Raw genomic sequence first — 26527 nt, forward strand, 5'->3', positions numbered from 1 at the left:
TGGTGACCTCTCTCAATTTAAAAGCCGTCCAAAAGAACGAGCATAAACTCAACACTCAAGTTTTCCATCAGCCGAAGAGTGAAATTATGAGACAATTGCCACGACTTAATAAACAAAAGAGATGGAAGTAACAGCTGACCCTGCACGGGTGAGCGACAACTTTAGACGATCATTTGGATCAATTCAGATTCAACAATTACACCGAGTGTTCGGCGGAGGAAACCGGCGCTGCCTCTCACAGCACTAAAACCTCTTTCTTCCTCGCCTGTCATGAAAGTTCCCAGATTCATGAATACAATTTTTTTTTTTCTTCTTTCCAGCTCGTGGCGTGTTAATTACTGGCAGCGTTACTCGGAGGCTCTCTAAACTGGAATGACAGAGGTGTTCTTCAGTGTGCTGAAGTTGGTTCAGCTGCTGTCCAAGGTAATTGAAAGGCAGGATTTTGCAGCTGGAATCACTGGGGAAGAAGAGGCCCTGTTTAATGCCTCTGTTGTTACCACTTCTGCCTTCATAATGACAAATGTCTCTCATCCTTCTCCAGGATAATTACAGCAGGTTCAAATGTGTCAATAAGTGTCACTGCTGGGTGCAACATGACCGTTTCGATGCATGGAAATCCAAAAACAACCGACTACCTGCTGCTAAAAATATGTATCTGCCATCAGTTCAACTCTTATTAAGACATTTTTGATAGATTTGACAAAAGAAAAAAGTGTTAAGATTTATTAGATTAATTTGTTTCATTTACAGATAGTACAGAAACAGTAAAGGACCTCAGTGCAGACAGGTGGATCTCCACATTGTCTTTATAAATAGCTTTTACTGTACAGCTTGTTATCTTTCCTGGTCACACAGTTATAGCCTTGGATGTGGATGTGCTAATTAGTGATATCAGTTAAAACCTAGAAGACAGCATGGGATGGGTAAAATAATCCAGTCAAGGGGAAATCACAGCTGGGTTAATACTAAGTAGAACTTGTTTAAATAAATTGGAGTATTTGGAATTTGCCGTTGTAGGCTCCAGATGGGCGGGGAAATCCTCGCACTTGAGGGGAAACGAATGTCTTCTATTGTCCGTGTCAAGTTCAATCAATTACAAACTTAAAGGGATGAAGAAAGAAAAGAAAAAAAAAAAAAAGATCCAGTTCTGGTCAAGGTTATTTGAGCTGCCATGTTGCTCCGAGTGTCGGTGTGTGTGAACAGGAGGGAAGGCGGAAGGTCCAAGACGTCTAGGACATGGTGATCTGCATGGACTCCAGCATCTCCTCCACCGCCTTGATGGAGCATTTGTTCTCCTTGGTCCCGCGACCGGCCATCTGCATGTCAGAGAAGGAAGGTGAAAGGCAGGGAGACACCGAATGGGACAGAAAGAAAGACAGAGAGGAGGGGAGAGGGGAAAAAGAGAACATCAGCTCATTAGGTTTGTCTGCCAACCAAAGCAACGGAGAGCCAAACACACTAGAATGCAGCATCACAGAGGCCGTGATAACCTCATCCACTATACCTCCGCTTCACGGAGTCCACAGAGCTAGAAGCAGTTCAGAGAGAGGCGACAGTGGTCATTAGACAGCACTGGTAAACAGGTCATGTAAAGTAATCTAATACCTCTTATCGGCAGGTTATTCCTCATCTGTTAACATAAAGTGCCAGTTTAGTTCTCTGTGTGTGTGTGTGTGTGTGTGTGTGTGTGTGAGAGCTCCGAAAACAGGATGCCCACATGATTAGTCCACTTCCATGGCCTCTAGTACAGGAGTACATAACGCTCCGCTCTAATTTCTGCACTGTGTCCACGGGGTTTCACCGGAAGTGCCGCAAATCATGATCCACAAGCACATCCAGGATTACTCATGCGTGCACATACAGGCGCACGCTGTCTCTTCCCAATTAAACTATGCAACGGACATAGGCATCCCCTCGAAAAATACCAAAGAGAAAGACAACTTCCTTGACCTTGGGCAGGAGACCAGGGTTATAATAATAGGTCAGTCTAATTAACCAGACTTCACCCACATATATAGATTGACATAAAAAGTTATGAGGTCTTTCTAAAAGAAGTTAAATGTATATTTTACAGTAAATGAATCAAACTGATGCTAGTTAAAAAAATAAAGGATGACCTGCAGTTCAGTCAGATGCAGGTTACTAATTGTTTCTCACCTTCCATCGTAGTTACTACTGCTGTATGTTAAAATGCACTTTCTGAGCTACACGGGATGTCAAACAAAGCTGCACTATTATTTATTGTTAATGTACAAGACTAAGAGTCTACAGCCACGCTCGCAGCTCTGTGAGCTAAATGCTAACATTTGACACAAAGTACAGCCGAGGCTGATGGGAGTTCCGTTAGTTTTGCAGATATTTGGTCAGAAACCAAAGTATTGGACAGATGAAAATGTTAACCTGATGATGGCGCCAGATGAAAAGTCACCAACGTTATTACACTTTATCCTGAGAGGGGACATGAATGAAACATTTACTCTGAAGAAATGAAATTAAGGAAAAGCGCAAATTCTCATAATATGGTGTTAAAAAAATCTATCAATGGTGTTCAAAATGTACAAATTCAAACCTCTATGTGATTAGAAATGTGTGAAAGACGCTTGAGACTCCTAGTGCTAATAAATAAATAAATATAAAATACTATAGCAATGCACGCAAATACATTCCAAAACCTGTGAGTAAAATCCACAGGAGTATTTGCAGCATATACACTCACCGGCCACTTTATTAGGCACGCCTGTTCAATTGCTTGTTAACACAAATAGCTAATCAGCCAATCACATGGCAGCAACTCAATGCATTTAGGCATCTAGACGTGGTGAAGACGACTTGCTGAAGTTCAAACCGAGCATCAGAATGGGGAAGAAAGGGGATTTAAGTGACTTTGAACGTGGCATGGTTGTTGGTGCCAGACGGGCTGGTCTGAGTATTCCAAAAACTGCTGATCTACTGGGATTTCCACGCACAACCATCTCTAGGGTTTACAGAGAATGGTCCGAAAAAGAGAACATATCCAGTGAGTGGCAGTTGTGTGGACGAAAATGCCTTGTTGATGTCAGAGGTCAGAGGAGAATGGGCAGAGTGGTTGGAGATGATAGAAAGGCAACAGTAACTCAAATAACCACTCGTTACAACCAAGGTATGCAGAATACCATCTCTGAACGCACAACACGTCCAACCTTGAAGCAGATGGGCTACAGCAGCAGAAGAACACCCGGTACTAGCACCGGCCACTTTATTAGGTACACCTTGTACCTAATAAAGTGTCCGGTGAGTGTAAATCATCATATAAAAATCCAGAAATTAGAGGAAAAACCTGCTGCTCTGTAGAAGAAGCATTGCAGATATGTCATCAACACTACAACCACAGCTAAACAGCAGGAGGCAACAGCACAGTGGGAGTCCTTTCAATTAAATCATTCTGAAAACAACATTACCCCGAGTCAAACACAGGCAGGGGATACGGCCTCAATGCTGAGAACGCATCCTGCATGTCCTCCCAAGGTGAGAGATGAGCTCCTTGAGAGTGTGTGCACACACTTGGTCAGACAAAAGCACAAGCACACACACACACACTCAATGTAAACATAATTTCAATACTAGAGACACACAGTTGGCTGAAGAAACTGAAGTATTGTTCCTCTCCACCAAGACCATCTTGGCTTTCTTCCAAAACCACACACAGTCCCTCCTCTATGTTTCATCTTTCTGTGGGACAACACAGCAAAACAACACTCAACCCTATGTTCAACATAAAGCAACGCTGTGAGGCGTTTATTCATTCAACCTTTGGCCACGCTCAGGCTTCTACAAACAGGAACTAACTGTAGCCTAAACCTAGCCTATACTGTGTTTCCATGGCTAAAGTTTTTTTCCTTCCTCGTTTGCCAAACTCCATCTTAAGACAGGGCAGTTGGCTAAGGTGTGCAATTGGCTACGTAATTTCCCAGTGTGACTCATTCTTCTAGATTTAGGGTGTGTGTGAGTGTGTGTGTGGTGGGGTAGCTATAATGATCAGTGCGTTTCATTGCCTTGCTGCCTAATGCGCCATTACCCCGGGCCCGGTAGTCAATTATCTCCTCAGCCTGAGGTGAGACCACCGCATTAACTCCTGCCCTGTTCTACAACAGTAGGAGCAGACCAGACAGCTCCACATCTATTTAGAGCATCTGATAATAGAGTCATGACGCAGCGGGAGCCCGTGGTCCGTGACAGAGGAGCTAATCAGAGAATCTGTTTTAGAGAGTAAGGGCGGGAGGGCCAGGCCGTGTGTAATGCTGCTTTGAAGCCCCCTGCACCTATGACCCACACATCGACCGACCCCACCGGGGTAATTACGCTTCTTTTTTTAAATGGGCCCCAGTCAGTCGTGACCTTTCGCTGACGTCTGCTCCCACTTGCACTCACCTGCCCACCTTTTTCCTCACACTGAGGTATGACAATCACCAGGTACCAGGGCCTAATAAAAGTGGACGACTGACACGAGCAACGCTTTAAAAAGGGGCCATCAATCAGCGAGCACAAGCCCCACAGCGGCCTGCAGCTGTCTCGACGGAGGCCCACACCGCCGCTCCCTTTTTAAAGATCTCACAGAGAAGTCATTTGACTGGAGGTGGGGAGGCAACCTCACGCCTTGTCATTTAACTTGTCTCACACGGCAACCAAGAAAAGAAAAAAAATCTACAAGAGCACATGAGCGTGGTGCCGGGCTCGCGTACACATACTGTAACTGGACATACACACTCGCCAGCTGAGTTGAAATCCCAGCGCAACCTCACTATTACCAGGCAACTTAAATAAATACAAGAGGTTGTAGACCGGGGCAGAAGCAGAGGGGGCCGGATGAAGCTCACATCATGCTCCCTGGAGGAAAAAGGTGTGACTGACTGAGGTGTCTCATTATCGTCACCAGGGGGGTCAAACAAACGCATATAGTCAACACTTCAGCTTTGTCCACGGGCCTCTAAGTGTAGCTGAAGTATTTCAGTCTGTCATTGTAACAACTCAACTGAAACTATTTTCCTCTGGACCACTACGGCATGGCCTACATATCATGGTGATGCCCGTATCAGCTTCCTGATTAAAATAGACCTTCAGGTGTGAAGGATTAATATGTTCCACAACATAGAATTGGTGCAAATCTCATAACATAAATCAGAAAAGGGGTATTTTTCAGTCAAAATATCATTTTTATTTATATAAAAAAATGTCTAGAAAAACATTACAAAGTGTTCATTGACAACTAAAATATATACCCATCAAGCTACAAGTATAAATAATTTACTGAACTATATATATAGTCATATGTAAGGCAGTGTTTGGGTAGCAAATAGCCATCTATTGGATTCATTAAAGCCTACATCACCAAAGACAGATGTGTGTTCCCTGTCTGTGGGTAAAGGCTCTGCCGCACCTCCTTGGCAATAATGAAAATATTTAAGCAAGGAAAACATGTGTTACACTACTGGTTATGCTACCGTCTAATTCCTGTAACAAGTTTCAGATGAAGTCCCAAAGTAATGTTATAATATGTCTGTTTCCAAGCTTGTTTGATATGCTTATATATATATATATACAGTCTGGCAACTACCAATAATGGATTCATATAACCAGTTTTCAATTATAAATATAAAATGTTGTGCAATTAGTGTAATATGTCAAGAGAAAAGAAGGTTAATTAACAGACAGTAGCAGGATTTCTGTCTGTCTCTTCTTATGTTACACTAATGTTCTTCAGATATTTTCAAAGCTGCAGAGTTTCCTCCACATATGACTCTTTTTTTTCACACTTTGTCCCTCTGCCTCTTTTGTGCCTCTGATTTATGATAAAAAAGTTAACAGTTTGAGATATTCATCTTGTCCCCTACTGGGATCAAAGACTTTCTAAGACAGCGGGGTGAGGTCAGCAGGCATGCTGATCAAAGTAGTGCGAGTAGTGTGGACTTGACATCAATCGAGACATTTGATTGACTAACCTTGTTGACCAAACCACCTCTACATTTTTCAAGGAGATCTGTATCTGCAAACATACGAAGCGTTAACCTAAACAAAACAAGCTGCGCCTCTTCAGTTAGGACATTCCACTTCAACTCAAACCTGGTGAAGTAAAAGCTGAGAGCTCTTCCAAGACACTTCTACAAGAAGCTCCCAAAGAGAGCAGCCATTCACCGTGACGTTGCCCGCATGCACGCTTTTTCCAATAGAGCCGTCATACTCTTGTCTGAGTGCTCAACATGTGAGATGTATCTATAAGGCGAGGACGGCCGAGTGCGGTGAGACGGGGTCTTTAGAGGCTCAGCGGGGAGCCTCTCTCGCTCTCAGCAGGACCCACACATGCTGAGCAAGGAACTGCTTATTACATGTTTAACTCTCGATGCCCAAATAAGCAACACATATGGCAAGAACGTTTTTTTTGTTGTTTTTTTAAATATGCTTTTATACTGGGGTTGCTATGACAACAGCATCAACAATTTTAGTGATACCATGTGAGGAGCTCCTCACTTTTTCCCCTCATTGCTTTGCATGCAAGTGCCAATACTAATATGTGGGCACACATGCACACACGTACAGTTCCATCCTTTATCTCCCTTTTATTACACGGCTTTGTTTGAATACTCAATTCTGATTGGTCAATTATGGCATTCTACGGTCTGTTATTTCTTTATAGCAGACCGCTGCTATGTGTAGCGGGCCGTTGCTATGGGTGCAGTTCTAATATCAGACTCTGGCGGACCATTGTTGCGTCAAATTATTGATTTATTAAATAAGTAGCCGTGTAATAAGCGGGATAATGTACAGCTGGCGGGTCGTTGTTGTGAAATAGACCCTGACAGGTTGATGCAGGACTTGCACATTGTTACTCTCTGTATAGTAATAGGTCAGAGTTACGACATATACCTCAAGGGTCCTAAAAGTTTTCTTCTAACAAATCGTAAAATGGACACAAATGGGTTGATTGGCCCCCGATAATCAGATTTAGTTTCAGGGACTCTAATTCAAATATCTAAGTTGATTTAATATTAAATGTTTACTTATTTAAAAATTGCTGCAACTGAAGTAACATTAAAATCTATAATTAGGTGTGTGAATTTGCGGGGGACCTCCGAGATCCAGTTCAAAGGCACTCGAGGGTCACTGAACCTCACTTTTGAGAACCGCTGAACGACACGACTCTCTGCTACAGTTTAGTGTGATTGTGGTCCTCGGAGAAGCAGCCTGTGGCTCTGCGAGAAGCTCATCTGTGAGGCCGGGGTGTGGAATAAAGTCTTAGCAGACGTTGTGGCCTTAAATCAACACATTAACAGTAAATGTACCCAGACACACTGAAAGACACAAGGGTTGTTATTACAACACTGCGAGCCGAAAGGCATCCTTCAGGATTGCTGTACATTCTGGGGTCATTCGGTGGGGGCGATGAATGCTTTACACATACTATGCAAATGAGGGGATTTCTGGATGTCTGGATATTGTGTGCAAATAGCCCATGAAAGCTAAAACACAACAGAAGAGTCATAAGAAATATGGTAAGTGGTTGTGTCTGGCAGAACGAAGGGGGATGTGGGAAAAATATGTTTTTCAGTAGAAAGACACCAAAGATATGGAAGCTAGACGAGAGTGATGAAGATAGTAGTACGAATTACACAGTGAAGCTAATGACAATCGTTATGTGACTCACCTTATAGGCTCGGTTTATTTGAGCGGCAGCCCAGGCAGCGTACTTCATATTGTCCTTCTTCACCTTGGCACTAACTTTTGGACTGGCAGCGATGTGACTTGCAGACTAGAGGAAAAAACGTGAAGAAGAAGTAAAGGAGAGAACAGGGGGAAGGGGTGTTCTTGTATCAAAACTTGGTGAAACAGCAATAAAAGCGTAATTGAGATGAATGTGCAACCACTCTTACCATCTACCACTCCACTAGTCATTGTGGCAGAATGAAGAGAAAAAACAGACCTTGGCCTGATGACACGGGAGAAATCATTTATGGGGAGGAAAAAGTGAGTGTTTTAATGCTTCATACGTAAATTGTCACTTAACGGGGGCCTAATTTCTCCAACACCATCAATTCACTGCGATGAAAGGACCTTGTATGTCTTAAAAAAAAAAAAAGAAAACGCAGTGAGGAGCGCTGTGTGAATCACGGTCTCTGCCTGCCCCGACAGCTCCCCTCCGAACCACAAATCCCATGTCTTTCCCATGTTCCTGCCATCATCTCCACACAGCAAACCCCAGAGGGCTTACCCTGCGTGCACTTCAAAGCCCTCTCTACCAGTGCGTTGAAACTTTAACTACACACCAATCAACCTGACCCAGTTTCTTTTTCTATTAAAACTGGTTTGGCTTCTGTATTTTTTAGTAAGCATTTTCTCTATTCTTTATTCAAGACCGACCTTAATTTAGATTATGTCAAACCCAGACAGGCTATCCCCGAATAACAGTGTGTGCGCCGTTATGGAGGGGAATCCCCACGCAAGTGTTGTGAGTAACTAACCCACAACCCCGACTGTGGTCAGTGCTACCGGGTCTCCTGTCCGACTGACCCAGATGGTGTAAATGATGGCGAAAGTTTCCTGTCCTTTCACTGAACTTCTTGCACCTGTCAAGATCCTGGACCACCGAGACTCGCTGACAAGCTGCAAAACACACTCTAAAGACAGATCTGTGACTGATGAAGAATAAACTCCCACCTGAGGTACCCATTAAAGGCCCGAGTGTCAGTGGATGACTTGTCAGGAAACAGTACGGGGGCCTGCTCTGTCTCCAGACGAACGTGAGAGTTAACAGAAGCATTTTGATCCTGTCCTGCGCCTCCTTGTACTCTGCCTACACCTCTGAGCCGTTCAGGGCTGATGGGAGGTGTTTGGACTACCTGAAGGATCCCAGTGCAGCGCAGAGGAAAACACTGGGTCTCTCTGTGTTAGACCCGCTTCCCACCCCTCTCCACCTTTTATTCCCTGCACCCGCTTTCGTTTGTGTTTTTATGTCAAGTCTCACTTACATATGATGCATTGGCACTAGCAGACAACATCCTGTTTAAACAAATATGTAGATGAAAGGGCCGTCGGGCCGAGAACACAATCAAACTGGCACCTGGTTGGATCATTTTGCCGGTGACAAAATGCTTGCAGCAGTTGAACTGCTCTCTCTCTCTCTCTCTCTCTCTCTCTCTCTGGCGCTTTTTATTTTTTTGACTCCGGGACTACTTTATTTATTTAAGTCATAAACATAAAAAAGTCTCACCAAAGGGGTATTATTACTAAAATAAAGAGCTCCAGAGGGGCAGACTTTTCCGATGCTGGAGTTCACCGTCTGAGTCAGCAGTGAGCTGACCTGTCTGAGAGCCCCTTCTTCGCTCCCCCCAAAAACACACTACACACACACACACAGTACAGTTGTGCTGGACACACTCAGTGGCCAGCCTCAACCTTGACAAACCACAGGGTTACAAAAAAAGGCTCTACTGTTTTTGTTTTTTCTCTCTCTCTTTCTCTCTCTCTCTCTCCCACTTTCTCTCCCACTTTCTCTCCACGCAAAGCAGTACTCACCATGTACAGACCAAACAATGCCCTCATGTTTCGGTTGTTCAGCCTCAGCGCCTGGGCAAAATACTTTCTGGACAGCTCCAGGTTTTCCAGCCCCCCCTGAGTGTACTTCACCTGTGTGAGGGAGGAGGCATTAAAACACGGCCAATAAGCTGTGCTTAAAAGGGCAGCTCGAGCAATGACAGCACGACATCTGAATAAGCAACACATGACAACCCTGTGTAAACACATCTCTCTTTCATGAGCCCCATATTCCCAGTGACGTTAAGTGCGTGTCGGTGTCTCTCGGCTTTGACTAGAGAGGCACCATTCACAGGGAGCTGACATTTATTCCACAGTTTGACCCCCCGTGCATGATGACGGACGTCCAGGCGGGGTACCTACCTCAGCGTACTGCTCACAGTACAAGTGATTGTGAGGATTGGTCATCATCAGCTCCTCCAGACAAAACGCGGCTTTTCCGTAGCTGTGGAAATGACAAGGAAAAACAGTGAGCCGATTGATACAGCTGTGGCTGTGTCATCCTTTAGCTTGCTCGACTGTGAAGCACAACAGCTATGCCCAATAAATCTACAGGTATAAATTTGAAAACGACGTGGGGTACGGGTAGGTTTAAATGTGACGGACTTAAAGCCTATGATGTGGAGATCTGTAAAGAGCCACCACATGACATGACGTTTATTTTACAGGCTTACAGTAAAGGTTACTCAGTCCACACAGCTGGCAAAAGGTAAAAAGCCTATCTAGTGTGGTGGTTCTCCCTCCTTTGGGGACACGCTGAGGATCAATCCTGTCCGTCTGTGTGTTTTTTCAGCCTTTAATGTGTAGTTAACTACCTTCCTGAGGTCAGCACTACAGTAAGAGCTGGCACACTGTGCCTATACTCAGATGAGATCACTTCTCAGCAGCAGACTGCTGAGCTGTTGACCTCACACTAATCTGCTGCTACTCCACTTCTCATACACAGTTTCCCCTTCACGGGCCCAGGCCAAGACGAGCGAAGATACAGTATATCATTGAACACAAAGCTGTAAAACGTCCGTACACCTAACAAAACAGAAGCCAACGCACACAGACCGAGGCAGGAACAGACCTACCGACAGAAAACGGGGCTACTCTGGCTTGTCTGTCAGCACATCCAAACAAATTGAAAGTTAAAGAGTAATTTAACTGCTTGTGAGAAACAAGGAAATGTTAAGATGCAGAGTTTTTGCGGGAACCAAAATGATCCAAATGTTGCCGCAACATGAAGATCAGTCTATTTTAAGTCCGCCATGGTAACTAGCTGAAAGATTAACAGCAATGGAGGGAGAGGAAGGTGGGGACAGAGAAAGAAAGAAAGAAAGAAATAAACAGGGGGAAGGGGTTTTAGTAGAGGAGGGGGAGATCAGAGGGCTTGGAAGGTTGGGGGCTGCTTACAATTACCACTTCCTCTCCATAAAGACTTTCAGATGTGCTCATGCAGTGGCCGTGGCCTGCAACAGAGCCCGCTCCATCAGCCATCAACCAGAATCTTGTACCAGAGCCAGACCCTTTACCTCTTCTACTCTTCCTCTAAGCCATCTAACCTCACCGTCACCGGGCTACTACTACTCTCTATGGCGGCTCCAAAGCTCACTCTTTTACCGCAGTGCTTGAGCGAGGTTGTAGCCACCATCATGTGCGAGACTGTAAGAATCCTATTTGTTTCTTTTGGAGGTTAGCAAAACCATCAGCAGTGGCTCCCCCCTCCCCCATTTCAATACCACATTCTGACTGCATATGAATACAAAAATGGATTCAGACTGCGCAAAGTATGTTTCAAAAAATGATTACTATTTATCCTGTAATTCTGGGTGACCAGTCCAATTTCGTCAGTCTCGTAGACATGGTCGGAATGAGAACCAACAGCGGATTCCGACTGTGCAATACTCGCAAACAGACAAAACAATCTCCTGTCTAAACACCGCTGGCATAAGGATTGTTTTAACAGTGTCAACTCAGAGGCTATTAATTACGTTTCTAATGTGTTAACACCGACGCCTGCTGCAACCCCAACAATGGCAGTGCAGCGACACACTGCTTTGTTTATTTTTAGCTCCCAGGGTGTTGTGCAGTCAGGGGAGGAGAGTTTATTTCTCTTCCTCGCTTCTCCATCACCCTCTGTTTTCTCTGGCTGGAGGGTGGGGTGGGGGAAAGGGGTGGAGGGAGAAAAGTGCCACCACCTTCTCCTGGGAATTTCACAGCAAGTGCTCTCTCTCGCTCTCTCTCGCTCTGCCCCCCCCCCCCCCCCCCGCCCGCCCTCCTGCTCCATCCCTCTGGAAAAGAGTGGCGATAATGCCGGGCTATCCGGAAGAGGAGGAGGAGGGGAAACAGGGAGTTTGTAACCCAAAATAAAGAAAACAAAGAAAAGAAATTGACACGCCTGTAGATAAGGGGCTGTGGGAGTGAATGGTGTGATATTAGAAGTGTTGGGATAAGCTGGGAGATAATCCGCTCACCCCTGGATTTCCTCTGGCTACTACAGCAATAAAGCCTCCCAGACAAAAGCATGAAATATCCAATAAGTAGCCTTCTCACCGCGCTACGCATTCCTGCTGCCGCTGCCCTCGTACCAGAGCAACCGAGCAGCCAGAGAGTCAGCGTGCCCACACACACACACATGCACGTATAAAACCAGAGTTTCAACTACAGACACTGCTTCACTAACTTCTGAGCCCCCACACAATTAAGGAGGGATAAAAGGTGACACAAACAAAATCATTTTTTTCTTACAATGCTCTCGTCTGTCTGGCAATTCTCCCTTGGCAACTGAGATATCAGCGGGAGGCCAGGGAGGCTTTCTGCTCTCATATGTAGGAGAGGGGGGCTTAAGAGTGAAATCCTATTAAACTACTCTTATGTGACAAACATAGACAGGGCTCCATTCAGACCCCTGGCTGAGTTAGGCATCTCACCGCCTTCCATTGTGGCCGTCCAACGGCCCTCCGGAGATCAAGCCATCAGTCTGAGGTGAAGCCCCGTTAAACTGACAGATACATCTCCAACATATGGCTGCCATACTGGAGCCACTTTTTATATGATAAACATGTGCTATTAAAAAGGAGGAGTTCGCATTAAAATAACAACTTTACATACCAGATACACCTCAGACGTTCTCTTCAGAATGTATACAAGTTGCTCTGCAGGATGTTTGGACCTATCCTCTGATCATTTATCGTTTTTGCCACCATGATGAACAAATTCACATCCAAATCTGCTGTTTTGGTGAAGTCATGTTGAACTTATATGAAGAAAAGCACTTGTGTTATGGTTTTTTGTCTTGACTATTTCTCAGATAAAGTTTAAACAGACAATTAGCACACAACTGGCTGAATACGTTGCTCATTTCCTGTTTTGCATCTCCTTTTTCGGGTGCTTTTACCCCATTAAGATATTTACCATTTCTCCCTAGTCTTGGTTGTTTATCACAGTTGCTGTTTATGAAATAAATGCTCCAGAATACGTATTAGATAATTCTTGTAATGAAAGAGAGAACTTATTTTATCCTCTAGCTGTGTAAAACCAAGCTTCAGTTTACGGCTCTCCAGCTGGTGGAAATGTCTCGCTTGAATTGTCGGGCTTAAATGGGTTGTAATTGCAAAAGGTGAGTCACAGCATAACCGCAAAGAATGTGAGCTATTGGTTCAAAGCTGTATATTGAATAGGCAGGCAGAAATGGTTCGTAATGGAGGAAATTTGGCATCTAGCGGTAGGCTATTCCTGAAAGGATGCATTAATACAAAAAAGGTGACTCAACCTTTTTCAAAATGCATTAAAGTTTTAAAGCTCGATAACATTTTAATGCAACTTTGAAAATCACACAGGTCAACCATTGATTGTGGTGTTTGGTAAGTTTTCGGGCTAAATTTAAAATGGTCACTGTTGTGTTCTATGACATTAGGAAGTGTAAAAGCAAATCATCCTTGTGGTTTAGCCTAACTGATTTTTAAAATATGTTATGTTGCATTAAAAAAAATGTATTTACTCGTGTTCGTTGATGTAGAGCTCTGACAACTCGTGCCACGCTTCTTGGTCCCCAACAAACCTGTAAACACAAAATGACAAAACTCAAACATTTACCATTTTAAAACAGGAAATGCATTTGTAACATAATAAAATGTATGTATAATATTACAAAATCCATCCAACTATCAAGGTAGGAGAATCAGTTTGCTGGCATTTCATGCGCAAGTTGTGCCAACTCAATTGAAAGCAAACTGGGTTTTTAATTAAAATAAAAGCCAGGGGAGGTTGGGGGGAGGGGGGGAGGGTTGGGGGTGCCTGACCCTCTCCCCCTCTTGTAGAAACACTCACTGCTCCAGATACTCATTGAGCTCCCGGATGGCTTCGGCGCTCTTCCCCTGGGCCTTCAGTATGGAGATCTTGCGCTTCCTTGCTGCCTGTAGAGCAGAGAGAGTAAACAGGATTAGGAGCTCAGCTCCTCGAGTGTTTGTCTGAAGGGGGGGGGGGGGGCGAGAGGATGAGTGAGTGTAAGAGTTGTGAGTTTAAGTGTGTACATTAGCGTCTTTTCAGTGCATCACAATCCTGCTCCGTGTTCCGCTGTGAGACTGAATCATTTCTAGGAGATGATTCAGCACTTCGGTGCATTACAACAACAGCCGTGACATGAAAAAAAGGACAAAGAGCACTAAACGTTAAGTTTGTCGAGTTTATTCATATCATTGCTGGGAAATTTAAATGAATATAAGCCTACCGAGTACATAACTGGAGATAGTTAGTGACAATGTCCAACAGGAGATGGACACGTATTATGAGCCAGTATTTGGGAGTTGGAATGAGCTCAGTGGCTGAGATAAAGTGGTGAGTCATAACCTAACCTAACCAAGTGGGGAAAATGGCACGCTCCCCCAAACCCCAACGCTCGTCTTCCTGCCGGCACGGCACGCATCTAGCGCTCCACCAGCCCCAACTTACATCAGCTGAAAATTGCTTTCCGCTTCGTTTTGATGTTGGAGTGACCTTAAGGTGGATTAGATTCTCATCAATCTGAATTAGAAAGCATTACTCCTGCTGCTGCGACTTTTCCAAATGTTTTACTCCCCCTCCCCAACTGCCCCCCCCTCCTTCTTCTTCTTTTGGTAGTAAGTGAAAACCTTAACAGGAGGCTGCCGCTCCATTAGAAGCGCACTGCCCTGCCGCAGCCTATTTTATTTATGGACTGGCACTTGATTGAGTAGGGCTTCCTCTCCTGCACTCCTAACCAAAGCCATTGAAGGCTGTGTATGAGTCATGTCTAGGGGGCTGTAAATTTGGGCCTCTTCTGACACTGCCATCACAAGAAATCCACTTATCCATCAAGCTGGGACAGCGACCTGCAGGGACACCATAGCCTCAACCGACAAGCAATATTTTAGCCTCTGAGAAAGAAAGAAGCACGCAGGAAGGCTACAGGACGACATCTTAATAAAACAAAGAAGGATTTGAACATCAACAGTAAGGACTTCTACCCACACCGCAAAATGAATTATTCCTATAACGTATTCCCAAACACTTTTATTTTTAGTATCATGGTGGTCTGAAGGGAAATTGAGAGAAAATTATTAAAATATGTTATGAAGTTATCAAGCAACGGGGAACAGTGAAAGGTCAACCCAATCTTTCTTCTTTTATGTCCTCTGACTATAAAACAAAGATCACACCATTTCACATCCAGTGCATTTCACCAGAACTTGATGCTATGCGAGATTCAGGAATTTATACTCACTTCAGACTAAATTACAAGCATGTGGGACATTTCCTCATCCAATACCGAAAAAGGGAAACGGGAAGAAAAAAAAATGTAACAAACACTACAGCGATGTCGAATGTGGATTTTTTGCACTTGTGCGCTCCCGCCATCACCACGCCCACCTCTCTTCTCTCCCAGCTTGATTTTTTTCTTCTTTCCCAGATAAAGAACCACTTGGGGGCTCAAAGGAACATATGGAAGTTGGTAGCCCAGAGAGTCACACGGCACTTTATTAAACGAGAAGCAATTCCAAACCACTCCTCTCTCTCCTCCTTTCTCTAACTAATGATCCAGAAAAAGCTGGCAGTGGGTCTGATCCCTCTGTTGTCGTGATTCTTTTTTAATTAGCGCTCTGAGGAGACCTTAGGAGTGAGGACTGGATTATTTACATCACCCCTGGCTCTTTTTCTACGACCTACCGCAACCTTCCTTTATAATAAGAAACATCGCAGCGAGGGTGGCACACCTAGCACTGTACATACTTAGAACTGGACGGAAGAAAAAAGGGAAGTGAGAGAGCGAAAGCCAAGTCTATACAAGTATTCACGTCTTTACATAGCAGCAATGGAGGCGTGTACTTTCAATTATGATCAGTTACGAAACATGTCATTTTATTATCTGCAAGTCAAACTCCATTATTTTTGTGAATATGCTTCACATTCATGTGGTCAACAATTCTGAATTGAGGTTTTTTACTTTCAGATTACTTGACCCAAACAAATATAATCCTGTCCTACAATGAATCTGTAATTGCATATGATTGTGGGTCAACCTCAGGAGTCGTCTATGCGACCTCAGTGGCTTATTTAAGAAATACTAGCTGTTTATATTGAACAATTACGGGTGAAATGAGAGCGTTGGAATTCAATATTGATGCAATCACTGAGTCAAATCAATGTGAAATACAAAATCAGAAGAAATTGGTGCATCCTTGTATGCAAATGTTGTGGGTGATGCATAATCAAAAATACTCACAAGAAGAAATAAAAAAAGGTGGAAAAAATGCATTTACGCACGCAGACAAGAATTTTGCCAGATCATTGCTGTAGGTATTGGAACATAGCAAGCAATGGAAGGGCTAAGAGTTTGAAACATTTTTTGGACGCTGCCATGGCAAAAAAACCTTGAGCAATTTTTGTTGATTCAACAATTTTGGTTAATGGGTACCACATCTATTCCACAGCCTGTAATTACAACAGCTCAGTTTCCAATCTCGGCTTCGCATGCTGCCTCGCAAGTCTTCCTTGTGGTCGCCAATTTTCCGCCATTTCTCAGGCCCGTCCCCTGCCCAATTCTTAAGAGCATGTTGGAGAACATGTGGGGAGGAGATAGCCCTCCTCGCTCCAGGACAGGTGACCTAAACGATGCCATCATATCGTCGCTCCACCCTCCGCAACTACGCCCGAGTCATTGAGGACGAAGGATTGTGGGAAAAAGGTTTAAGGTTAACATCCCAGGGACAGAAGACCTATTTGTCTGTTTTGTTCCATTCCCGGCCCCGGGTTTGACTGACAGCCTACGCTCGCTAGGGTGGCAGAGAGACCAGGAAACCGACCATTCCCTTTCCGAGGATGTCCCTGGAATCCCCAGAAGATCTGTGCCATGTTTGGGGAGGTGCCCTGGGATTCGCTGAAATTACAACTCCCATTGTCAAAACAGCAGTTAAATGTGAAGCAATTTGTTGCAGATTATGCCAATTACTGGAGCAACACCCCTTTTGTATATGAAAATGACAGCGTTACAAGAAAATAACGTGATTTGTGGCTTTTAACTTCAATCTGGTGTTGGACGGCATGACTGGGACAAAACATTTTCAAAGTATTCACTGCAACCATCCCAGTATTATTTTCTTGTCACACATGGCATGGATCAAGACTTCAGCATAAATTAGGAAAGTAGACCGTCATACGAATGTTTTTGCTTGTTATTTGTGTCGCCAGAGATGCGTAAGCCATGAGAATGGGAATTTATTATTCAATATAAGTTGGGTTTCAGTTGTTTGTTCTGTGGCATTTGTTTTAGGTAACGTCACCATTCTTGAGCATCTATACTTATTGGATGCCATCAAAACAAATAAAAAGCAACTTCTAATTGTACTTCAGCCCTTCCAGACGAGATATATTTTGATCGCAAAAGCTCTTTCGCGACTCACGCACACTTTTGTTGTTCAGCCTATCCCTTGCCTTAAAAAGAAGTATATCCCGTGACCCAAACACTCTTTAAATTGAAGTATGACCGAGCCCGTGAAAACAGTCCTGTCCCTTGTTTAAAGCAGAAAATAAACAGAGAGGGTCTTGACAAAGTGAAGGTGGGAGTGAGACGTGGTGGGAGACAGCAGCTGTGGCTAGATAAACGTGGGCTGGGGTGCATCAGAGCGAGGTGAGGATTATTAGTTTCTTTCAGTAAGCCTTCTACTTGTTTAAAAGCAGATAACCGACAATGTGAAGAATCTCCGCATGGCATCCGAAGCACAAATGTCTACGCTGCGTCTGTAGCACTCTGCCGGCTGAGAGAAAATGTTGAATACATCTAAAAGCGATCCATATGGCAGCATGGCACAGGAAACTTGTCGAACATCTTTGGGGTGAGGGGTGAGGGGGATGGCCAAAATAAATAAAGTCATGGTTTCTTTTGAAAACCCTTTAAAAGATTTATTTTCTCGCATTGGCCACATGTCCTTATGGAAACAATTAACAGCAGGTACATTATGTTTCGGGTTGGTGGTGTGGGATTGGCAGAACACTGGCCAGACGTGCTGCAAGTCATTTCACAGAGATGAAGAGGAAATTGAGAAGAGAAGATAGCGAGGAGAGAGCTTCAGAGAACTCTAAGTAAAGAGTTATTTAGGGTTCGTCTGTTTTAACAGCACAGGACACAGCGGACTTTGCACCTGAAGCCAGGAGACGGCAATGGAGAAGGTGGGACAGGAGCTGAGCCCCGTTCACTCAGGGTGGGGGTCTGAGAGGTCCAGTTAATCACCATCTTCAAAGGCCAGACCTTTATTTACGCTTTACTTCCACCAAACATGTCTGCCACTGACTAAGACCATGAATCACCCCCCCCCCCACACACACACACACCCAGCCCCCTCCCTTGAATACTTTTCAGTTGTGTGGGTGAAAGGCTGATGAGCACTGTGGTTGAGGTCAGAAAGGCCAAGGGGAGTTTAACTTAGCAAACTCACACTGCTAACACCAAAGTGCCTCGGCAGATTTAAAGCCCTCCAAAAAGCTAAGACCGCAAAGTGAAGCAAAGTAGAATGCTCAGATGAGGGACTTTTCCCTTTCTTTCCCTACTTCTCAGTCTTACCGTGTTGGTGGGGTCGTCTTGGAGAATGGCATCATAGTGCTTGTTGGCCTCGTCGTACCTTCAGAGAGAGAGAGAGAGAGAGAAGAATACAAATTTGTTTTTTAACCAAACCCAGTCCCCAGTCGGGTAAAATTAGGTGGTGGGGAAATCAAACACAGTTCAAGGTAATCAAGTTTCTGTATACAGCATGGCAGGTTCCTATGATTACAGTGAGGCTGTGCAGAAATCAGCCGTGATCTAAAGGAAGAAATAAACACTCGTTTAAGTTTAGGTTGCCGGTCCCACAGCCGACACTGTGAGAGGCTTATATCACTTCACAGTGAGTCATGAAATCAATACAAACAGAGCACCATTTTTGAAGATTGTATTTTCATTTGATTGTATCCAGTTTGATTCACCTTTAAACAAAACTAAATTGCTGCTTTTACATCTGTCCAGATCCGCAGCTAAGTTGTTGGTTCGGTTGTCCGTCTCTTGGCCCGTACATAAAACCACAACGCACACATATGAACCGGATAAGAAACAATATCCAACACAGCGTGCCTCGAACAGTTGGACCGAGCCCACATGATTCTGTTTAAAAGGGGAAATTTATGAGCTGTAAATATCAAATCATACGGTAAAGAAATCTGGGAATAGGAGGTATGTGCATTTCACTTGTCATGTCAAATCAGGCGCTGAAGGATGATTTTAGAACTTTAGAATTTTTTTTAATTTTTTTTTCTAATAGGGGCAATCTGCAACGCTGACGTTTCAGCAGCCAACGGCAGGGTTCAGTGATCAGAAACCGTCCCGCCCACAGCCTGCAACAGACAGAAGCATCTCTGGTTCCCATTAGCACTGAGAAGCCCCACTTCCAGCGCCGCTGCTTCCCTCACATTCACTTTATTACTCAGCCACACTTTGGGAGATTTCAGATGGCACCAGGCGACCACTCACGAGCCACTTTGATTTGCTTTATTTGTTTAGGAACCGTGTGTGTGTGTGTGTGTGTGTGTGTGTGGAGGGGAAGGGCTTTGCTGTTTGAAGCTGTGTCATTCAAGTGTAGCTCGTGTCTGCTGCCAATTAGATCCCAGTGTGCCGTTTATTTAATCTGACAGTGCCGAAGCAATCACTCTCAATTATCACATAAACTCTGACATAACCGATAAACCAACAATGGTGATTCAGGTGGGGAATGTGAGCGAGGTAGTAAACAGATTATATTACCCTTAATTCAGCTCAGTACAGACTCAAATACCCCCCTGTTTATCTTTCCTGCTCACGCTCTCCATTCTGCTTACTTTTTTTTTTTATAAACTGCAGCTTCACAAATAAAACACATCATTGGAGGCGGGGGGGCGGGGGGAGGAGGATTGTGGTGACATGTCAATATTTACAGGGCCAAGGCATACTCGCAGCACACAGATCAAAACAGGACGGGAAAGAAAGCATGGAAATAGCGGGGGCAAAGAGAGAGAGAGAGAGAGAGAGAGAGAGAGAGAGAGAGAGATGAGGAGTACCAAAATAAGGAAACAACGGAGGAATAGAAACCAGAGAAGATTGAGGGACCCCCAGAATAACAGTGGGATCCGACCACTTCCTTCCCGGGAATCCCTAACTCAGGCTAAAAGGGCCACAGGACTACCCAGTGCTGAACCTTTCCTCTTCTCCAAAGGAATGCTGGGTGATCCAACATAAACACAACCCACCCCACACACACACACACATACTGTACTCACACACACACACACACACACACACACCCAGACCATTGTACCACTTAGGATCTGCCAACCATTCCCTCGCCCCCAAGCCTCCCAAAAGTACCATACATAACACTGTGAGGCTGAACTTCTTTTTTTTTTTTTGCCTCCTCTGCCTCTGGAGCTTTCGGTACCCCGATGCTTACCTTTCCAAAGCTTCCAGCCTCATGCCCGATAATCGCTTCACTCTGTGGCTATCTGGAAACTGCTTCCTCAGTTCCTGTAGACAGGTCTGCAAAGGATGTGGGCAGAGGAGAGAGACCAATTATAGTTGGCTGTAACTAAAGTTTATGTTACACTCTTGCTCTCTCACAGACACACATACCTCCACAGATACAAACCACCTGTCTTGAAAATGTTTCAGCTAAACAAACTTCATATACTGACTTAAAAACAGACTGTCAAAAGGCCAGTTTCACAGTCTCACAGTCTGTATGTTAACCATTTATGCAACCATGCTCGCTACTATAAAAACGGGGAGTGAGGATGCTCTCTGCCGCTTCCTCCTCTACACAGAGCGTGGATTTGTTTGATCACACAGTAGTGAAAAGGGCTGAGGAGTTATCCTGAATGAGATGAAAAAGTCTGCAGTGTGATCTGAATCGTTTGAGCTCTCCATCAGCTGAAGGCTGCTCCTTATGCTTTTTCTGTCTGCCAGCGGGGCTGAAGGGATAGCCAACAGCCAACTAACTCCGATGACTGGGTTCTGCCTGTTCTGTGCTCAATGAGTCATTCGTTTTGGGGAGTCGTTACATCCATACTGATTGGAGATTTACCGTTACAATAACCACAATCTCTTGTCTTTTTTTTTTTTTATCCCATGCAGATTAAAGCATTTTCAGAGCTATGAATATTTCAAAACGTGAAGTCAGAAACATCACATTAAGCTTTAGGATGGCAAATAAATCCTGAGGGGAAAAAGCAGTTGAACTCCATAAACGATGGCCAAGTTCAGCGAACACTTGAAGCATGCTTCTCCACTCATTCGCTACACCCTCTAATTCCAACTCTCAGCAAATTGTTTTTTCCAAAGTACAGACCGAGTAATACCATTTGGCCAAATAAAAATCAGATTTTCACATTTGGCAGAGCGGGTGCTGCAAAGTAGGAATGGCTGTGAGAGAGTGAACGATGGCTTTTGAAGCTCTAGGGCGTGTGAGGAAGAGCGGTAAAAAAAAAGAAGAAAAAAAAAACTTACCAGAGCCAAGTCATCCCGACTGCAGTCCAGCGCTGCAATCATCACCTGCTCATAAATAATCCATACTGGGCAGAAGAGACACAGACAAAGAAGACTGTGTTAACGCCCTTTCCATTCCACTGTCTGGTGAAACATGAAAAGATGATATATTGAAGTGTACATTTGACGTCCCAACTTACGAGTCTGTCCCCAACAGCTGCACATCAGGTTTTTTTACTCACACAAACAAGCTTCCATGATGTTCATTCAAAGAACTTTCCCCGTTTCATTTCATAAGTAATGCTACATTTACTATTTTTCTGTATGGAATACTTTGGACATAATGTTCAAAAACCATACATTAATTTAAAACTTGGACAGAACTACAATAATAATCATCATAAATGCAGGACCATTGCAAGGAAACGCCCTTGTGTAAGGTTTTACAGTCATGTTATTCATTTCCCCACATTGAGTTGGTAATAAATTACTAATTCAATTTCAGTAATAATGTTACATTTGAGGAAATGAATAGTAACATTAAGGAAAATAAGTTGTTAGGTTTGTTATGATCACCTCTCAATTTCAGACTGATGTTGAACTATCTGAAAATGATCCTACAACCCCGCTCATAATTATTTTTTCTCATTATTAGATATCTTTCCCACACTTTGTACTAGTATAATAAAGGCATGGGAAAGGTGATATTTGAAGGCATTAGAGGGAAAAAAGGATAAAGTTAGGCAGTTAAATCAGAGCAACGTTACATTTTTGTAAAAAACAAATATAAAACATTACTAACATAAAAACACTGTTGATGCTTTGTGAAACCAAAGTAGCTGACCTAACATTTCTGTAAATGCCATGCTGTTTCTCATCCCTTCCTCTGTGTAGTGTGACTGTGGTAACAGTTGCTGTGGTTCATATGCCAGAACAAGATACAACAGCTAAACGTGGTTTTGTTAACAGCATTATGTGTCTGTTTCCACTAAAAATGTAAATATCAGTTTCAACACAGGGCCTAAACACAGTATAAAATGTATTTGATCAGCGAGTGATCATAATGCATTAGTGGTATGTTCACATAAAGTTTCTAAATATCCTGACAATCTTCACCACAAATAGAATTATTCATAAATGTTTAAAGAATAGTAATAATTATTTTTGGAAAGCGAATCAAATTTGAATCCCCAGAATCTTCCTGAAGCTCTAACAATAGTCAGTTCTTCAAAAAATAAACTTTTGCACATCTCTGCAGCTCGTGTTTTTAACAGATGATTATGTTTATTTATGATAATTATATTGTAGACTGGCTGAAGTTGGTCATATCAATTGTACCAATTAGCAATCTCTGTTTTGTCTACTTTCTACTCAGTGATGTGTATTGACTGAGATTCCTTTTGTGCAGAGACTTTATGGTTATATATTGTCAAATATGTGTTTCTTTAGATACATAAAACCAATCTCAAGCAAGTCTAAACATTTCAGCGCTGTTATATTATAGAGCATGGCATATTGAGCACCATCATTAACAGGCACAACCATTCCTTTTAACATGTTTCCCTTTGTGGTCAGCTATAAAAAACATTATTGAAATGTTTTTTCTTTCAGTCAACTGTAACATTATAACATAATGACTAATAGCCTGGCTACAGAAGCCAATTAATGGAATTAATACAGCATGTTAGACAGACAGCTCTGACAAGCAAACTGGACATGTTGAGCCAAATGAACACCCCCCCGTTAATTGAAAAGAATAATAAAATCCGACTCCACCCGAAAAAAACTGGCAGGTTGTGCCAAAACAAACAAATGTCTCTAGTTTTTCTTGACTTTAATGATTCCAGCTCTTGTTTTGATAATTGCCAACTCATTTCACAGCCAATTTAAGAGCTGGTTTCAATAAAACCATGGCATGTTAAGTGTTTATCTGCCTCTTTTGAGGACTGTATGAATCATAAGGACTAGGGAAAAAGAGGGAGTTTTATGGGGTAATGCAGCAGGACAACACTGTTCTAAGGGAGACCATGACCTTTGATATGTTTATGGTACGTTAAACTCACTCCTGCTTGAAAAATAAAATCAGCATACTGTATCCAGTATCCGCCATTCACCAATTATCCGTCTTGTTAACTGTATCCCTGCTTGCTTACAGTATGTCTGGAATATATTCAGTTTTTTTCTGCTTTTACTGATAATCTACTGAAGTTGCTCACTCATCATCTAAGACACCAAAGCAAGCCAAAGAAAATATGAACCTGTTTCCATTCATGCTTTTCCAAGTAAAGTATTTTACCTTCCCCCTCCAAATCTACTAAATATCTGTTTAATGGAAGCGATCTTGTATTTCTGGACTTGGCTTTTCAGCCATGACTGCGTCTTTGTTTTCCACATCACAGGAAACCTAAGATCCTGTTTAGAAATTTATCCAAAAGAAAAATGAATACCACAAGAGAGAGGGGAGAAGAAAATCTAGCTGGCAGAAAATCACCCACTTAGATCAATCATATCTTACAAAGTTGTGCAGATGAACCCACAGTCAATAACATTAGCCTGACTGTTTTTTACAGAGGGACATTCGGTGGTTTTCGACACCGCAAAGCAGAAGATCCTCATTCAAAAAAAATGTTTTTTAAACTTTGAACAGACCTGCAGGCTGTACTCATCTCTTACTTCTATTATATGGCGTGAGCATTGCCACAAGGAAATGATGACAAGGTCTCTGTAGTGTTATTACCAAAACAGTAGGGTGTTCCCCCTGTTAAAGAGACTTTGTCATAAAGGCCAATATTTTTCTCTACTTCAGTACATTTACAATCACCTGTTTAATATTATAAAACAAACCGAAGACTGGCGTATAAAATGGGCATTCTCAACTTGATGCCTAATCTCTTTTGTAATACGTCATCTGAAAATAATAATGCACCTCTATAGTCTATGGTGGCCAAATCTTAAATGTGTATGCCTCCTAAAAAAAATCTCTGGAATGATAAAGTTATGTGCTGATTTAATTGTATCCACACACTTACTGTCATCTCCCAGTTTGGATCCATGTTCACCGATCAGCTCTTCACCAACATCCACAATTTGTTCACTATTTCTGCAGTTATCTTCTCTCCATTTACGCAGCTTGTCTCTCATCTCTGTGGACGAAATCATTAAAGACAGTTGTAATCGCTATCAACAACAGTTTTCAACATAATGCATCAAGCATGGTCCTTTAACTCTAACTGGGATTGAGTGCTTATTTCTTCTATCTGCTACACGTGTAATACACCATTTGGGATGAGAGTGTGAATAGCAGGACATATGAAGCTTCACTATAATGTGCAGCAACGGTTTTCATTTATTATCAGTCATCTGAACTGATGTGGATGATGGGACTGAAGTTCCTGGGGCTAGTCAGACACCCACAAAGTGACAATCAACACATTCAATGTTAGTTCAAATGATCGGGTTATTACCGAAATAAATACAACTTCTACTACTGTTATGTGTGTGTGCTGCTAATCCGCTCACACGTGGACGGGATGGCACCAACATTATAGCCTTAGCATTATTATTATTATTACAATGGTATATGTGTTTTGCAGAAGCAGAAATCTCTTTCAACGTAACGCTAGCTCTAGTTAGCTGCTGTTAGCCGAAGCCATGACTTTGACTGGCTAGCATGCTAACAGCTGTTAGCTAGATGGTTATCTGAGAACAGACAGACATCCGTTCATGTGACTGCAGCACACTGAACGCTACTTTAGCACCGACAACCACTAACTGACAAATGACGGTGATCGAGCTGATACGGATCTACTGTACGGGTTTACTGTATACAAGAAGTGAGCCATGCTAACTAGCATTAGCTAACTCTTCTGCTCGCTGATAGCATGAGAGCTGGTACAGTGGCAACTCTCCTCCGTCAGCCTGCACCAGAGCAACACCAAGAAAACGCCGAATGCCTTCAAAAATATAAAACCATGCCTCAATGTGACTTGAGGAGAATCTGTTGTATCTTTTGTCTTACCTTCCCAACCCACATCGTACATCTCTGATACCGACGCCATCTTTTCCTCTTTTGACAACAGACGCCGTGACTACGTCACGAGCAACCCAGCTGGGGGCGTGCCTGACGGTGATAATAAAATACAATACATATATTTGTATTTTATTATATATCATTATGAATAATTATATAATAACAACAATAATAATTATAATAATAATCATCATAATTATAATATAATTGTAATTATAATAATGCTGTAATTATTGTAATAATGTAATAATAAATATTATTGATGGACATAGTGTCTTGTTTTATAATGTTATGAGATGTGACATAATAAATTTAAAATCCGTACATATTTATATCACCAGGATCACTTGTCTGTGACTTGAATTCAGATTTTATGACTGGTAATTTTGACTTTCAAGCCCAAATTGCACGTGTTCTGGTTTAGGCACAGGGCAAATGTGATACCTGTATACTGTAAACGTACACATGCATAAGATAAGATAAGATAAGATAAGATGAACCTTTATTAATCCCCTGAGGGAAATTCAGGTGTCAAAGCAGCAACATCAGCAAACAGAGTGAATCACAGGAGAGGCAAAGGTATACAAAAATTATAAAAACAATAATAGAGATATAGAAGATACAGAGTGAATGAGTGAACATAGTGTATGCAGTCCGTCAATAAATAAATGTAGTATGAGCAATAAATAAATGTAATATGTACATGTGTGCAGTCTATAAAGTGGTATATAGGATGTACAGTATAGTGTAAGTAAGTGTAAAGTGCGCCAGTGGTTAGAGTCCAAGATGGTTGCAGATATTGCATGTTAAAAGGCAGATAGTGCATGTTTAAACTTCTTAAAGTCCTTATAGTTCTCATATGGGGGTCAGTCTTGGTTGTGGAGCCTGATGGCTACTAGCATGAAGGACTGACCCAGGCGCTTTGTGTTGTGCCGAGGGGGGATGAGTCTGTGGCT

General features: G+C 42.9%; 1 protein-coding gene across 1 annotated transcript; it reads right to left on the reverse strand.

Moving 5' to 3' along the window:
• Nucleotides 1-715: 715 nt before the first annotated feature.
• Nucleotides 716-25664, reverse strand: emc2 (ER membrane protein complex subunit 2). Its single transcript, XM_074654719.1, has 11 exons — nt 25560-25664; nt 24571-24684; nt 21563-21627; nt 20511-20596; nt 18620-18677; nt 13876-13961; nt 13547-13606; nt 9925-10006; nt 9544-9654; nt 7676-7780; nt 716-1316 (listed from the first exon to the last, which is right to left on the reverse strand). Exons 1-11 carry the CDS (start codon nt 25597-25599, stop codon nt 1230-1232), a joined length of 894 nt encoding a protein of 297 aa, XP_074510820.1. The 5' UTR covers nt 25600-25664; the 3' UTR covers nt 716-1229.
• Nucleotides 25665-26527: the final 863 nt, after the last annotated feature.

Source organism: Sebastes fasciatus, chromosome 12, assembly GCF_043250625.1.
Source record: "Sebastes fasciatus isolate fSebFas1 chromosome 12, fSebFas1.pri, whole genome shotgun sequence".
Lineage (NCBI taxonomy): Eukaryota > Metazoa > Chordata > Actinopteri > Perciformes > Sebastidae > Sebastes > Sebastes fasciatus.

Bases quoted from the DNA above. Each gene is read 5' to 3' on its own strand.
- emc2 (XM_074654719.1), bottom strand. From the start codon at position 25,599: ATGGCGTCGGTATCAGAGATGTACGATGTGGGTTGGGAAG. The intron at 13,962-18,619 runs GTAAGACTGAGA...TCTGCTCTACAG, and splicing joins AAGACGACCCCACCAACACG to GCAGCAAGGAAGCGCAAGAT. The intron at 1,317-7,675 runs GTGAGTCACATA...TCTGACATGCAG, and splicing joins AAATAAACCGAGCCTATAAG to ATGGCCGGTCGCGGGACCAA.